This window comes from Danio rerio, chromosome 20 (genome assembly GCF_052040795.2).
Source record: "Danio rerio strain M-AB ecotype USA chromosome 20, GRCz13ab, whole genome shotgun sequence".
NCBI classification, from domain to species: Eukaryota; Metazoa; Chordata; class Actinopteri; order Cypriniformes; family Danionidae; genus Danio; species Danio rerio.
In genome coordinates this window covers 39,977,819-39,994,537 of record NC_141040.1, presented here as the reverse complement: position 1 = coordinate 39,994,537, position 16,719 = coordinate 39,977,819, and the positions used below count along the sequence as shown (strand labels likewise).

At 36.6% G+C, this 16,719-nt stretch overlaps 2 protein-coding genes across 6 annotated transcripts in view; both read left to right on the top strand.

Annotated features, from left to right (window-relative positions):
* The window catches only part of adgrf3b (adhesion G protein-coupled receptor F3b), a 671,400-nt gene that overhangs the window by 346,759 nt on the left and 307,922 nt on the right, over positions 1-16,719 (top strand). The window lies entirely within an intron of this gene.
* The window catches only part of tnfrsf21 (tumor necrosis factor receptor superfamily, member 21), a 43,930-nt gene continuing 29,884 nt past the window's right edge, over positions 2,674-16,719 (top strand). For all 5 annotated transcript variants that reach the window (XR_015517835.1, XR_015517836.1, XR_015517834.1 and 2 more), the window contains 3 exon segments: positions 2,674-3,038; positions 11,904-12,546; positions 16,158-16,682. Coding sequence is in view for 1 of the 5 variants with exons in the window: in NM_001042688.4 (NP_001036153.4) it covers positions 2,958-3,038; positions 11,904-12,546; positions 16,158-16,682 (1,249 nt within the window). In the remaining 4 variants the exon portion in view is untranslated.

The following is a 16,719-nucleotide window of genomic DNA, read 5'->3' as shown; positions in this document are numbered from 1 at the left end:
CATGCTTCAACAAAAGCCTAATTTGAGTATGAACATTCATTACAATACAGAATATATGATAGTTTTCAAGTATAGGGTAGTTTTCCCCTATAAGCATGTTTTTCAGAATTTCACACTTTATATAAGATAGATGTGATCAATTTAATTATCCAGTTGGAATATTGACTAAAGATGAAAACTGATGCAAGCTAGGGAGAATATGAATTGTTGTAGACCCAGAAACCTAAAAAGCTGATCCAAGGTAGACTGTCATCTTCCAATTGAATAATAACTTTTTGTAATTTTTGGCAACAAAGGTGGGTTTCACTGGTCATGTTTGCAAAGCAGGCTTGTTTTGGCTGATGTTTTAATGTCACAATCTCATCATTGTCTCATTAAAATAAAAATTCTGGTCCCAAAACTAATGTAGATGAATAAGAAGTTAAAAAGAAATGTATCATTTTGTGAGAGAGGTGGATAGAGCATAAGAGAGAAGGAGACAATGAGATAAAATACAGAAGGTAAGAACAAATGACACATACTTTGTTTATGCAGCCCTTTTAGGTGTGATTCAAAATACAAGACCATAATAAATTACTAACTAACACATCTGCATAATATTTCACACATTAATGTTATTGTTTATTAATGTGTAATTGTGTGCTTATTTTGTTTACAATCACCTTCAGTTTTACCAATCAGAGGTCAGCTATGGTGGTGGCATCATTCCAACAAGACCACCATTCTTAAGTGACAATGGAATATTGAATTTAAATATCTAATATTGATAAAATATAAAAACATTTAATAAACGTATAGCTTTATATACAAAAAAGTCAGAATTATTAAACCCCCTAAATAATTATTCCCTCTAATTATTTTCCCCCCAATTTCTGTTTAATGGAGAGCAGATTTTTTTCAACACATTTCTAAACATAATAGTTTTAACAACTCATTTCTAATAACTGATTTTTTTAATCTTTGCCATGATGATAGTACATATTATTTACTAGATATTTTTTTAAGACACTTCTATACAGCTTAAAGTGACATTTAAAGGGTTAACTAGGTAAATTAGGTTAACTAGGCAAGTCAGGGTAATTAGGCAAGTTATTGTATAATGATGGTTTGTTCTGTAGACTATCGGAAAAAATAGCTCAAAAGGGCTAATCATTTTGACCTAAAATGGATTATTATAATTAAAAATTGCTTTTATTCTAGTCGAAAATAAAACAAGAAAGAAGAAAAAATATCAGACATAATGTCGTTGCTCTGTTAAAAATAATTTGGGAATTATTTAAAAAAGAAAAAAAATTCAAAGGGGTTTTTATAATTCTGGTTTCAACTGTCAATTCTCCATTATTTTGATTTATAATTTAGTTATTTGTTACCCTAAAGTATAATCTAAAAAAAGTTTTATTCTGTAAGTGAGGCTACTGATGAAATTTTATTCAAATTGTTAGAATTTTGTGTAAAAAGGAAGCAAATTACCATCTGTGCACCACAAGTTTTATCTTCTCCCTTCTGGTATTCGATATAGAACTCCTATTAGTAAAACAAATTGGTTTAAAGTAACTTCCATTCATCCCCTCAACGTAACATTTTAAAATTTAGGGTAGAATTTGTATAATGTGCTTTTGTATAATGAATTGAAATGAATAAAGACTAACTGATTGACTGAATTGCAGGCCCGTAGCCAGCTTGGTGAAAAAGGTGATTCTTTTTTTCTCAAAAAGTGGGCCTTTTTTCAGTCATTCGCCCCATTTTCTATTTAATTATGAGGTTTATATACTGCATTTAATTACATTTTAAGCACTATTTTTACCAAAAGCATTTTCTAAAGATTTAGAATAAAGAAATATGAAAACAATATTTATTTTTAAAATACAAAAATAGGAATCTGTTAAAGTTTTAAATTCATTAGGCAAATAACAAACTGGCCCGCACATTTAACCTTCTTCAGTCAGAATTTGGGATGCTGAATTTGCCAAGGTGTGACTTCAGAACAGAAAGTCATGGCAAATTCCGTGTCCCAAATTCTGTACTAACAGTCAACACAGGATTTTACTTGATCTTAAAGTATTTTTTGATGGGTTATCTTCACAATTTATTATTGAATAGCAGTCAAAATAGGACAAATGAGCTCATGTATGGGACAAATTCTGGACCTTTTTCAGTGAGGGGTGGGTCTTTCCAACCAACCGAAACCTCCCTGGGTACAGGCCTGAAACGAGAAGGAAACAATTTTGTTTATTTACAAATAAACACTGCATATTTAGAAGTGTTTATCTGTCCATATACTTTGCCGAGATCGCTAGATAGCCTGATAGATAGATAGATAGATAGATAGATAGATAGATAGATAGATAGATAGATAGATAGATAGATAGATAGATAGATAGATAGATAGATAGATAGGAATTTTTTTATGTAATAAGGTTGATGATAATAATAATTAACTTTCAGTGTGCTCACCTTACACCTGTGCAACAGTTTTAGTCACGCTGTTTTTCATTGTAAAATGCCTGTAGGCTAAAAACTACACTATTTTTTTCATTCCACCAGCCTCAGTATCTTCCCGGAAACTGTCTCGTCTTGGCCTGTGATACGGCGTGCGGCAGCCAGTGGCGAGTTTCTGCCGTGACGTGTGTCGCCTGCACCCGCCCATCAGCCTCCGCAGCCTGTCTTTGCGGCACAGGGAGTCCGTAACCTGGACAAACAGCAGCCAGACTTCAGTCCACAGAACCATCCATCATCGCTATGGGAATTATAGCGTTCGTCTTCCAAAACCAAGCGCTTATCCCCTACTACCTGAAACCCGTACACTCCGGGGCACAGACTATAAAAAGGCGTGAGGGGACTGAATTTGTACACTGAGGGAGAATAAACCCAGCGAAGGGACAAGACCTCACAACAATGTGGGTGTCCTGTTGATGCGGAGATGCTGATGCTCCACCTATGAAGCCGAAAAGTAACAGATGTGGACCTGGGCATATTTAAAGAAGAGAGATTCCGCTGGGACAATGCCTGGGAAAATGTCTTTGATTTGGTCGCTGACGGTAAGTTTTACCTACGCATTATGCTTTTTTTGTCATCTCGAATATTCGGGCTTTTGTTCCATTTAAAGGGACAGTGTATTTACCTGGTTTAGCTCATTAGTGAATATTAAGATGTGCCCCAAACAAAAACAAACAAACAACAACAAAAATAATAAATTAAGTTATTTTAGAAATGCTAATAATTACTGATAAAGAGATGGCAATAGTTGTTATTGTAGCCCATAGTCTGTGAGACAGTCATTGTCTTACATTAGTCAGTAATAGTTAAAGAATTATTCTTCCCAAAGTGGAATTGTTTAAATGTCAGACTGGGCATATCACTTGACAGATTTTAAGAGATATTAAAAAGGAAATGATGCATTTTTGTCAGTGAGTACTTTATTTTAAGTGTATTTACATTGTTATTATGACTTGATATTTTATCATACTCATGGTTTACTCAGTAACACTGCTTTATCATTTTGAATACTAACAATAAATTATTTGTTGTTTTTGTTTTAAAAACATTCAAATAAATGTATTTATTATATTAAAAACAGCTAATTTATTTTGGATAGCTCACCCAAAAATGAAAATTTACTCACCATTTAGGCTACTCTCCCTCAAGTGGTTCTAAACCTTTATAGGTTTCCTTTTTTTTCTGCTAAACACAAAAGAAGATATTTCGGAAAATGTTAGAAAACTGTAACTACTGACTTCCACTGTAGGAATAACAGATACCATGGAAGTCAATGGTTTCCAGCATATTTCAAAACAACTACTTTTGTGTTCAGCAAAAGAAAGAAACATGTTTGTGACATTTGAAAGACAGAATTTTCAGTTTTGGGTGAACTATCCCTTTAATATCTCATCATTATTTTAATATCATCGCCATGTATTTTGGATATACTACCATTTTAAAGTTTTTTGCATGACTTCTCCTTATGTTATTGTTTCATGGACACTGTTTTGAGCCTACGAAACCTGATATTCCTAATGAATTGTAAACATTTACAAGCCTTAATATCCTTATGCTTTTTGCAGTCAGTTGAGGTTAATTTGGTATATCACATCAGACCGGCTCATCCACTAGCAGTTCTTTATCTGGGGACTATTAAATCCCATAATGCACCGGCTTACTGTTGCTGCTCTGTTTTCCAGATTTGGATTCAATTGTTTGATATCCATGCTGATGATACGCATTATTAGTCTAACAACAGCTAAACATTTATTCGTTTTCTTTGTCAGTTAAAATTGTGCATGTGCATCTTTAAAATAAATGCATGTTTTGCCATTCGTTGCCAATGATGCAATATGTTTGGCTGGTGGCCCGACATTTCACGGAATATTCCTTGCTCATTCATGCCGCCTGCAGACTCATTGGATTGTTGTCGATTATAAAATGGGCATGAATGCCTCCAGACAGGGGAGTGTTTGTTCTTGTTCTGCAGTCTTCAGTTATGATGTATTAGAAGTGTAACAGGTGCCCTGTTAGCCTCACAGAGTCTGGTACATGGAGTGCTGATGATATTACACCTGTTCCTGCATCTGCTATTATAGATTTGCACGATATGTTGTTTGTGACTACAGTAAACAACATCCATAAATCTATAATCAAATCCATAGCTAAATTCACTGAAATATACGCCAGATCTGGGTTGCGCAATACTTTTACATTTGGTTTCCTCACATAGTATTTACTGTTTACTGAGTTACATCATTGATTATGCTCAAATTACAAATAATTATTAGGTTATGTAAAGTCTATAGGCACAGATTGCAAGCTCATGTAGTCAGTGAAACTGATACATCAGGCTGAAAGTTTAGTCAGGAAACCCCATGAGTCATTCAGAAGCATCATAGAGAGTTCATAGAACAGCTGAGTCAACCATTAACCCTACTGCAAGCTGTATAGTACTGCTTTAGCTTCTTTTAAAGCCTGATAAATTACTTAATATTAAGAAAAAATAATATATATATATATATATATATATATATATATATATATATATATATATATATATATATATATATATATATATATATATATATATATTATTTTATTTATTTTTTTACTTATTTTATGTTTTCAAAGTTATCACATTCCATATTGCATGATTTTATGCTTCATATATTATAACATAGTAAGAATTTAGAGCTTTTATTAGAGAAAAATACACCTCAGGCCTAAACAGAGCAAATATAAGCAATTTCCTGTTGGTTTTATGGGCAAAAAGATGACATTCCAGCAGATTGTGATGTAAATCAGTGAGATTGTTACAATATAACAAACTTCTTACATAAGGGCATATACATATCCTTAGTCTCTACATCTTCAATAACATGCAAGATTATGTTTAAATTCCTAGCTTTATGATGAAAGCTATGTAGTTTTTTTATTTTGGGGGATACTATATAATACAAAGGAAACAATGATATCTGAAATATGTACAAGTAAAAGTTCCTTTAAGTATCATGTTTGATACTTTTGAATGTTTTTAAACTTTATGAAAATAATTTTTTTTAAAAACGTCACCGCAAAAAGATCCATCACAGCCCGAATGTGGACATTTTAGCAAAGTTTGATTATGTGCTAATTCCAAGAAAATATTGTAGCATGTATAATATGTTCTGTACAATATTGTTTGGGGAAACAAAGCAGTAATATTTTTCTTAAGTTCATTTAAGAAGCTGTTTTGCTTATTTGTTGTTTCAAAAGTCCCTCTGGTTAATAAAAGTTATCTTTTAATCTAGATTGGTTTTTGTTTTTTGTTTAGTGGCAAAAACAGTGGTGGCAATGTATGCTTTTATTAAAAATGGAGAGATATTAGGGATGTTCAGATCCGATCACCTGATTGGAAATCAGGCTTCATCATGCGGTTTACGACTCGATCGGAATTGGATGTTCAGGAATCAGGAATGGAATATATAGTTATATACAGAGTTAGACCTTTTTTTTTGACCTCACACAGAAACAGCAATGTGTGCGGTATGACATCACTTTGTTGCAGAGACGCTATTTTGTTAAATGCCGGCAAAGTAGAACTCGGAAGCAGCTTGAAGCGGAAAGCACGAGTATGTCTGTGGTCTTGAGGTATTTAAAAGTTGATGATGACAACATTGCCTATGCAAACTGTAAGATGTAAACTTGGGATTGTCTTGCGCGTATTTTAAACTGAGGTGCTATTTGTTTTTATATTAGTTTTTTTTTTTATATTTACTGCTGCACAAGTCCAAAAGTGAAGAATTGATGTTATTTATTACTTGATTGTTCAAGCTACCTCACAAAAGTGCTCTAAATCTTGGATTTGTTTCTTCGCTCTTCTTAATTTTTCTTATGCGGTATAGAAGTATCGGATCGGGTTTCGGTATCAGTAGATACTCAAAATCAAATGACTCAGAGGCAAATAAACCTGATTGTGACATCCCTAATAGATAAGTAAAAATGTGTTCTTTATTTTAATAAAAAATTAACATGTCTCAATGACAGTGGTGAGAAAACAGCCAATAGAAAATCATCTGATCATAGTAACATGAAAGTTCACGCAAGTTAGTTCAGTCAAGTCAAGAGAAATATTTCCACAGATCAGTATGTGGACAGTTGATTGCTTTGAAGCAAGCAGCATTAATGTATTAACTATGAAAAACAATATCGGCTGTGCTTTCAACAAGAATTACACTTAAGTTTCTACAATTAGCGGCTCCTATTCTCTGTTTATGCTTTTTTCTCATGGACGATGATTTGAATCAAAAAAAAAAAAAAGAGAGAGAGTTGCATGTCAAAACAGACGAAGCCTCAGAGCCACACCTTCCTACTATGTATGTGCACATGCACCAATGGTAGTTCGAAGATGTTTACCAGACAAATGAACTACTGAAAATATTGAATCTTTTGAAGAGATGTTTTAAAAGTGGCACTATTGAAAGTCACAGCTATAAAAGGATTTGTTTTGAATTTCCGCCAGGCCTGCATATTTTACCAACGTCGAGACATTTCGCCGACACCAACGACAAGAATGCGAAAACACTCCTGCATAATAAGTCATATCAATCTAAGCTTCCATTAAAAGGTTCAAGACTGTATATTGGGTTTCACGAGAGTGCACTTTTAACCCAGACACAGTTGGGTGGGATGACAAGGCGGAGTTGCAACTTGCTTCGTACATCATGTCTCTTCTTGTGGTTATCGAAAGCAATAGAGCATGAAAAAAGTGTTCCTCTTATCTTAGGTTGCACGTTCCTCTTCCCAGAGGAGCTTGAAAGAAAAAAGCGAGTGGTGAGGCAACAGTGCACTCATTCTTTGCTTTAGTAAGCATAGAGAGATTGTCCAGTCATCAGTGAAGTTGTCCCCCTTACTGGCCTACTTCAGTCCCTCGTCTGTTAGCTCACTGCTGGCCCTCTTCTACAGCTAAGGCCGCTGGGAAAGCACAGCTTTGCCTAATCGCTATTCATGTTCAGTCTGTCCTCCCGAAACAATGCCCATCACCTCACGAAGAGCAACACATGCGCTCTGGCATCGTCCTGCGGTTCCCAGCGATGTCAGTATGTGTTGGCTGGAGAATATTAATGTCATGTTTATTTTGATTCAGCCCTCCCCGTATTAGCAAGGAAATTAGTCTCCTGTGCTTTTATACTAGTCTCCTGTGCGGTCTGTTGTTGAGGAACTGTAATAAAACTCCAGGGGTTTCATGATCAGCAGTTAATAGAACTTTTGTGTTTCGAAAGTGATGATGCAGCGGGGCCCTTGTGTGTTGGAGATTTGAGCTTTCCAGCATCATATTTTTCGGTGACGACTTTTGTACCGAGCCCAAGAAGCTCGTCGTAGCCAAAGACCCATTTAGGTGCGGAATTAAAATGTGGACTAGCATCATAAAGAATATTAGATGCAGTTAACATGCTGTGCAGTCGGCTTTGTTGGATGTGCCGGAGGAAAGAGGGGGACCGTTATGATCGGAATTTGGCTTTCAATGGGGCACGTTCAAGCTGTAGTAACTTTAAAGCGGCTGTGTTTACAGGCTTCTTGCCATTAAAAAGTTATTTTGAAGGTCACAGGGCTGTGAGAGTGCTGTCAACACATTCCAGGGTTCCCTGTTATTGGTCTTTAAGGTGTTTTTGCATGGGTGATTTGTTGCAGACTGTGTAAATGTTATGCAGACTTTTATTATCATAAGGCTTTAGAAAGAAAATATGAGTTGCTTGCGTTTCTGCACACATAGCAGGCAGAAGAAAATGTGCTTGTTGATGTTGATGTCACCTTTTTTTTAGCATTTTTTGGGGGGTTTTCATATATATTTGTAGTACAGCAGGGTTTAACTGGATAGTGTGGGGAGCAAAGAGAGGAGAACAGGACCGGTAAAGGATCTCAAGTCGGGAATCGAACTCAGGTGGCTGTGAGCACCTCAATGCTAAACGCAGTTAACCACTAAGATATGTGCACCAAAGAAAACACAACATTAAGTGTTTAAAGTCTGCTAAGCATTTAACATTTAACTTGCCTTTTAAGATATCTTTGTTTGGATGAGAGAGAAATCTATAAAAAATATTACATTTAATTTAAATTTAGTAGTTTGTAATTGTTTGTTCAATAAAATGTTTGGATTTAAATTGATATTTTTCTATTCGTAGAGATGTTAGGTGACCAATCTATTATTTTAATAGATATAACTGTTTAATAAAAAAAGCAAAAAGGTTGCTGGTTTGAGCCCCGACTGGCTCAGTTGGCATTTCTGTGTGGAGTTTGCATGTTCTCCCTGTGTTCGTGTGGGGTTCCTCTGAGTGCTCCAGTTTCCCCCACAGTCCAAAGACATGCGGTACAGGTGAACTGAATAAGCAAAGTAGTGTAAATGTGTGAATCAGTGAGTGTATGGGTGTTTCCCAATGCTGGGTTGTGGCTGGAAGGGCATCCAATGCATAAAACATATGCTGGAGTTAGTGGTTCATTCCAATATGGCGACTCTTGATAAATAAAGGGAATAAGCTGAAGGAAAATCAATGTTTTTCTTTAAATGCTGAGAAAATATTGGCTGTATTCACTGAAACAATTGATAAGGGACTTTACTCATTTATGCTGAGCACTGTATATGAATATCTGTAAATACACAGATTAAGAAAATTCACAAACTTCAAATGGAAAAATAGACAAACTCAACAAAAACAAATCAGTGTTTTTCTGTACACGGAGTGCCAAACTACGCAGTTAGGGCCTGTTTGTCTTGTTTCTTTCGAGGTATGTGATCAAATTGAAAACATTCCTGCTTAATGAAGCATTTTGAAAATCTTCCCGTATCACAAGTGAATAGAGTGAGTTTATCAATAGCATATGTTTAGGAATTAGGTCAGTAGGCAGAGGGTAGGTGGTATTTAGTTGCTGTTCAAACACATTTGACCCCTTGAGCATCTACACAACGAAAACAATCAAATAATCTCTAGAAATGCTCGAAAGTGGACAAGCTTGAAAAATATCAGACTGCATCTCATGCTTACAACTTTTCACAAATTGTCACATTTTTCATTGGGCCCAGTTCTTTATGCTTTCCAAATGTCCTTTTTTATGTTTTTTTTTTAAATCATTTTGACTTTTTGTTCTTTTATACTTTTTTATCTAGAAGAGAAAAAAATGACAGAAGGGGAAAAACTAGAAATAAGAACAAAAAACAAAGCGGTTGTCATTTGGGTTACAAAGTTAAGTCATAATACAATTGACACACATTATCACAAATTGCTTACAATGGCATACTTAGACCATTTTGCCAGTACTTGTCGCACTTTTTTGAATCAAATCTTAAGTTAAAAGTCAGTCTCTCCATACAGTGTATTTCCTTTACAATTTCAATCCATTGAGCCCTTGTTGGAGGATCAACCTAAAATCTTTTTTAAGTTATGGCTTTTCTGCCACTTGCCAAAAGAATCCGAATTAAGTATTGGTCAGTAGTTGGAATAATTTCTGGTATTTTCCTACGGTATATTGTGATAAATGAGTAGACCAATTCCAAATTATCTTTTTTATTCCAGTCACTATTTCATACCAGAAGGTCTGTATTTTTGAGCTTCGTGAAAATGGTTAGCCTTTGAGGTTCCACATTGTCTCTAAAAAGAGCCCAAACTTTCAACACCTGTACATAATGCAGACAGTTTAGGAGTTATGAGGAATCTCATCAGATTTTTCCATCCAAACTCTCTCCAAGTTTTTGCATGTGTGGCACACATATCTGGACACCCATTCTTTGAACACTTTTCTTCAGCATCTACTTTGAAAACAACCTAAACAACCTTCTGTGTTATAACAAACCCAAATGTAACTGTGCAGTCAATTTTATTGCAGGGTGATGAGGGAAAAATCAATACACTGGTGCTTTGTTGTGCCAAACTTGGTCACAACTAATGTGAATAGCTTGACATGGACATGTTGTTTTATGAGCATCATCAGGCCCACTTGTTTGACATTCTCTCTAAAATGTTTGAATGAAATGCTCATTTAAACCTTTATTTACTAACATTAAAAAAAAAAAAAAAAAAATATATATATATATATATATATATATATATATATATATATATATATATATATATATATATATAATTTATTGTGCCTACTATTATTTTTTATTATAAGAATTTTATAAAAATGTATAATTTTATTTAAAGGGAGATTGCAAAAGCCTAGCTTCTGCTTTAAACTGTCACTGAATAGCTACTATTAAATATTTAATATTTAAAAATATACACAAAAACCTAAAATACAGTGAAACACCCTAAATCTGTTAAAACGCGTGGTTCTGATGGCGGTTGAGTTTGCAGCAAGATATTGGGAGACAGCTGACAGGAATAGTGAACAGAGCTCCTGTATGGGCGCGCGTCTATTATAAAACACTCACTGGACATTAATTTGGACAACTATGCGGATATATTAAATAGTTCACACAAAAATACACAAAGAGAGACTATCCCTTTCACTTCGCTCATAGTTTGTGAATGAACAGATTTACTACTACTGTACTAGCTGTAGATGCGATCATGAGGCTGTTTTTGCACCGAGTTTGAAATAATCAATCAGAGAACAGGAGAAAGTGCATTACTTCGACCATTTTTATACAGCATAATAATAAAATAATGAGAGTATAGTTATTTTAAGCTATCTCGCGGCCCACCTGCAGGATTGCTGAGGCCCACTAGTGGATGAATGAACATAAATCAACCTTCCAATCAACATCCATTGGCTAGAAAAGTCCCTTTGAATAAACATTTTTGGGAGCAGCATAGAGGCTCAGTGGTTAGCACTGTCACCTAACAACAAGAAGGTTGCCTGTTTGAGTCCTGGTCGGCCTAGTTGCCATTTCTGTGTGGAGTTTGTATATTCTCCCCATGTTGGGTGCTCCGGTTTCCCCCACAATCCAAAGACATGTTGTATAGGTGAATTGGATAAACTAAATTGGCCGTAGTATATGGGCGTGTGTGAATGAGTGTGTATGGGTGTTTTCCAGCACTGGGTTGCGGCTGAATGGGCATCTGCTGCTTAAAAATATACCGGCATAGTTGGTGGTTCATTCCGCTGTGGCGACCTTTGAAATAGAGACTAAGCCGAAGGAAAATGAATGAATGAATGATCCTTTGCTCTGAATGTATGTCATAATATTGTAGAAAAAGTCTACTGCTATTTCCTTTTCAACCTGTCAGCTCCACAGATTTTGTTGTATTTAATAATCAAGCAAATGAAAGATTACTTAATTCCTTTCTTGCTCAAGCCATCTCTATTTATCAAGTATTGTTGTCTCTTCCTAAACCAATGACAGAGTGGTCATTCATGATGAATAGTCCTTTAGCCTGTGTTCTGATTGTTTATATTGTCATAGTATAACAGTCTTCTTGTTGTTCTTTCATTGCTGTTAGCTGCTGCTTACTGTGGTCGGTGACGTCTTAACCCACACGCTGACCCCCATCCCGACCACAGAGAAGCCCTTGTCTCCTCGGCACTACCACCACATCGACCCCGCCACTGGGAACAAGCTGGTGTGCGACAAGTGTCCGGCGGGCACCTACGTGTCATCCCACTGCACAGAGGCCAGTGTACGGGAATGCAGCCCTTGTCCGGACGGCACCTTCACTCGGGGTGAAAACGGTGTTCAGCAATGCCACCGCTGTCAGAGACGCTGCCAAGCCCCTTTTATCGAGAAAACTCCCTGCACATCCACCACTGATCGCTTGTGTGTGTGTCCGCCAGGCAGCTTCTCTCAGGATGGAAAGTGTCAGCGCCACTCATCATGTCTGCCTGGGTGGGGCGTCCGAAAGAGAGGAAGTGAAACAGAGGATGTACGCTGCCAGCCATGTCAGCGTGGCACCTTTTCCGCCATTACGTCAGACTCTCTGAGGTGCCAAACTCACACAGATTGCCCTGCATTGGGCTTAACTCTGCTGATCAAAGGCACAAAGAAGACTGATAATGTGTGTGGCCCAAATCCAGCCAGTTCAGTCCCTGTCCTACTTGGAGAAGCCTCTATTTCTACAGTTTCCAGCACTGAGTCAGCATATAGAGGTGAGAGTGTGTCTAGAGAGAGATGGATGGATACTAGTCAAAATTATTAGCCCCTCCTTGATTTTTTTTCTTTTTTAAATATTTCCCAAATTATGTTTAATAGAGCAAGGACATTTTCACAGTATGTCTGATAATATGTTTTCTTCCAGAGAAACTCTTATTTGTTTCATTTCGGGTAGAATAAAAACAGTTTTAATTTTTTTTAAACACATTTTAAGGACAAACGTATTAGCCCCTTTAAGCTACATATTTTTTTTTTCGATAGTCTACAGAACAAACCATCGATATACAATATACTTGCCTAATTACCCTAACCTGCCTAGTTAACCTAATTAACCTAGTTAAGCCTTTAAATGTAACTTTAAGCTGCATAGAAGTGTCTGGAAAAAAATCTAGTCAAATATTATTGACTGTCATCATGGCAAAGATAAAATAAATCAGATATTAGAAATGAGTTATTAAAACTATTATGTTTAGAAATGTGTTGAAAATCTCTCCATTAAGCTGAAATGGAGGAAAAAAATAAACGGGGGGCTAATAATTCTGACTTCAACTGTATATCTTTGAAGAGATAGTTCACCCACAAATGAAAATTCTCAGTTAACAAGGAATAACTTCAATGGTTCCAAACCTGTTTGAGTTTGTTTCTTCTGTTGAATACAAAAGAGCCCTCTAGCCATTAACTTTCATAGTGCAGTGGTCCCTTGTTTATCACAAGAGTTACGTTTTAAAAATAACCCACAATAGGTGAGTCCAGTATTATAGAATAAAAGATCAAAACCTATTTCCAGGAGCAAATAATCATTGCTGTCAGCAAAAGGTTCATAAAGCTTTTTAGCTTTTGTGCGGATAATGTTGGCATCCAGCGTTATGTTCATATTCCAGCAATCACTTATCCACAAAACTAAAGAACACTCTATCTTTAAGGGGGTCACACAGTAAATGTGCTGCGTACATGACAGTTGGAAGTTACACACACCGAGGGTGCACTTTCACATTTTATTTAAAATGAAATTATTCAGTTGGCATCAATGGCGTAGTGGTTAGTGTGTCGACACATGGCACTGTGGTGTTCACGATTCCCACCTCAAGGTCCTATGCCGATACTTTCCCGCTCTCTGCTCTCCATGCTTTGTCTATACTCTCTACTGTCCTACTAATAAAGGTGATACCCTTTAAAAAATAATTATATATATATATATATATATATATATATATATATATATATATATATATATATGTATATATATATATATATATATATATATATATATATATATATATTTTTTTTTTTTTTTTTTTTTTTCTGATGGCACTCTGTGGTACGGCAGAAATATTAACAGTGTCCTGAATGCGTACCCTGGTGTAAACCAGTGCGTTTTAGTTTTAAAACGGCGTTTTAGAATACAAACGAACGGCATCCACACTAGCGTTTCACCCAGCGTTTCTTAACTTCTCTTCGTCTACACCAAAAAACTTTTCCGATGTCTCCGTTTTCCCCCATCCACACTGAGACAGAGCAACAGCATTTTAGAATGAAAACGGCCTCTTTAGCGTTTCCAAAACGTTCCGTTTTCAGTACTCGAAAACTCCGGCGTAGTAGCAAAACGTATGCGTTTTCAAACTAAAACGCAGTAGTGTAAACGGGGCCTAAAATGCATAGCACTGTATTGCGTGGTGCATCCGGTGTGTCATGCCCTTTAAGATGGACTTGCTGTGGACAGTTAAAGCCCTTTTTGCATTCTTGTTGGAACTCACACTGCTAGCATTTAAAGATTTATGTTAAGTTGGCAAGCTGACGAAATTCTGAACTTTACAGGAGACACGGAGGAGATTGATTTACAATGGTCTACAGCCAATCGGGATGCAGAAAAAACAAATAAGCATGTCAAATTGTACTACAAAAAAATCCACGAAACTGCAAGGCTGTGAAAGGTGAGCCTCGTTATAGCGAGGGACCACTGTATTTGTTTTTCCTACTGTTGTAGTCAATGGTTAGAGGTTTTCAGCTTTTTTACACTAGTTTCTTTGGTGTTCAACAGAAGAAACAAACTCAAAGGTTTATTACCACTTCAGGATTAGTATTTAAATGTTAAATGTTGTTATGTTAAAGAAAAGTTCAGGCAAAATTAAAAATTTGCTATGAATTTACTCTGTGTATACAAAATGTATATATATTTTTTTTCTGTAAGACTGTGGTCTTTGGAGATTAATAAAATGCAAGCCAACAGCTACTAAGTAAAAAAAAAACATATACAGGCAAATCAGAAATAATGTCACTGGATCCTGGCTATATATTCAGTCTTTACAAAGTGAAATGAATAATCATTAACAATCATCAACAACATTATTACCTTTAATCAAGCTCTTAAGGCCATGGTTTAAAGGAATGCAATTTCAGTCCTGGAGATCCGCAGTGTTGCGAAATTTGGCTCTCACTGTAATCAAATACACCTGAATAAGCTACTCAAGGTTTAAACGCTACTAGAAAGCTGGAGATGGCTGAGTTTTTATCAAGGCAGGATGAAAACTTTTCAGGACTGCAGCTCTCCACACACAAACATTTGAATGGAAGTGTACAAGTAAAAATATATGTCAAATAATAATAAGAAACTTGAAAACAGTGTTTTGCCAAAACAGTAGCAGCATTGATTCTAACCCAGGCTCATCCTGAAAACGTAGCCATATATATGTTTCCGGAGATCGCAAATTATGTAGCCAAAAGTACGTATGGCTGCATTCTGTCTTTAAAACAAACACTATGGTATGATGCCATTCCTTTTCGCCCTTACCAGCTGACCGCTTACCTCCCTGTGGACGGCTTCCCGCTGTTTGTTTAGTTAGCTCGCCATGTACGTCTGCAGACTTGAGACGCAGAGAGGAGTTGACCACAACAATGGGTTTCAAGTCAGGCAAAAAATGGGTGCAGAAAGTAGGTACGACAAAAACTGAAGCCAAAAAATAAAATAAACAAGTAAATAACAGGGTGAGAATGTGGTAAAAATGTTGTAAAAATCAGACAAGGACTTTGCTTTTTCTGGATTGCTTTTTAAAACTGTCAGTTGTGTTTAGGGATGTGGGTGGGTCAATCAGTGCTTTTAAAAACACTATTGGTTGAGCTTAGGGAAGGAGGGGGGTGGGTAAGTCGATTGGTCAGTCAGTCAGTCAACAGGTATATTACGCGAGAGGAGCAGAGATCTCAAAAAGCATACACGGTGGCCTCTGGTGAATTCGTTAAAACATTAACTGCAAAAAACGTTGCTTCTGGTATTTTGCATTCTCCAGAAATGTATATAAGGGTACATTTTCAAAATGAGCCTGGGTTAATTATTTGTCTTTATATTATCAGCTATTTCTCATTTGCCACTGACTTTAGCTTTTTGGGTCAAATCTGAGCAGTTAAGATGAGAAATACTTGTGAGATTATATTGGCAGAGCAGCACAGCTCCACTTTGCCCTCTGCACATGCCAGCTTGATGTTGGATTAAAGTTTATCTACTATCCCTTCTGTTTCATCGACTAGGTTAAGCTCATCTTCAGGCCTGTATTTAATTCTCTCTCTCTTTTTTTCTCTTGTGTTTTGTGTATGCCATGATCCACTCTACACACAGCTAGTACAGCAGTTTTGCCAGCTGCAGATATCCAGGATGAAGCTGAGCCAGTCTTCAGTAGCACCGACATGGCCCTCGGTGCTCAAAATTTTCCCACAACCACAGCTTACCCCGAGGCTATTGATAAAGATGGAGGACTCTTAATTGCTGCAACTCAGGACCTCCCTAAATCAAAACTCAAGCTGAGTTTATCAAGAGACCCTCAGCTTTCTAACCATCAGGGTGTGGAGTCTATGTCAGAGAGCAAGGCCCAAGGTTTGGGGTACCGACCCATCCGCAGGGGAGCACCAAGGCCTAGTTCTCACAAGCACTTTGACATTAATGAGCACTTGCCTTGGATGATAGTCCTGCTGCTTCTGCTGGTACTGGTCGTGATCGTGGTGTGCAGCGTCAAGCGCAGCTCACGGGTGTTAAAGAAGGGTCCCAGACAGGATCCCAGCAGCATCATGGAAAAAGCCATTCACAAGAAGCCCAGCTCTCCAGCACAGACCAAGGAGAGGTGGATCTACTACTCAAATGGTCAAGGTGAGTTTAAAAGCAAAGTGCAAAGCTTATCACAAGT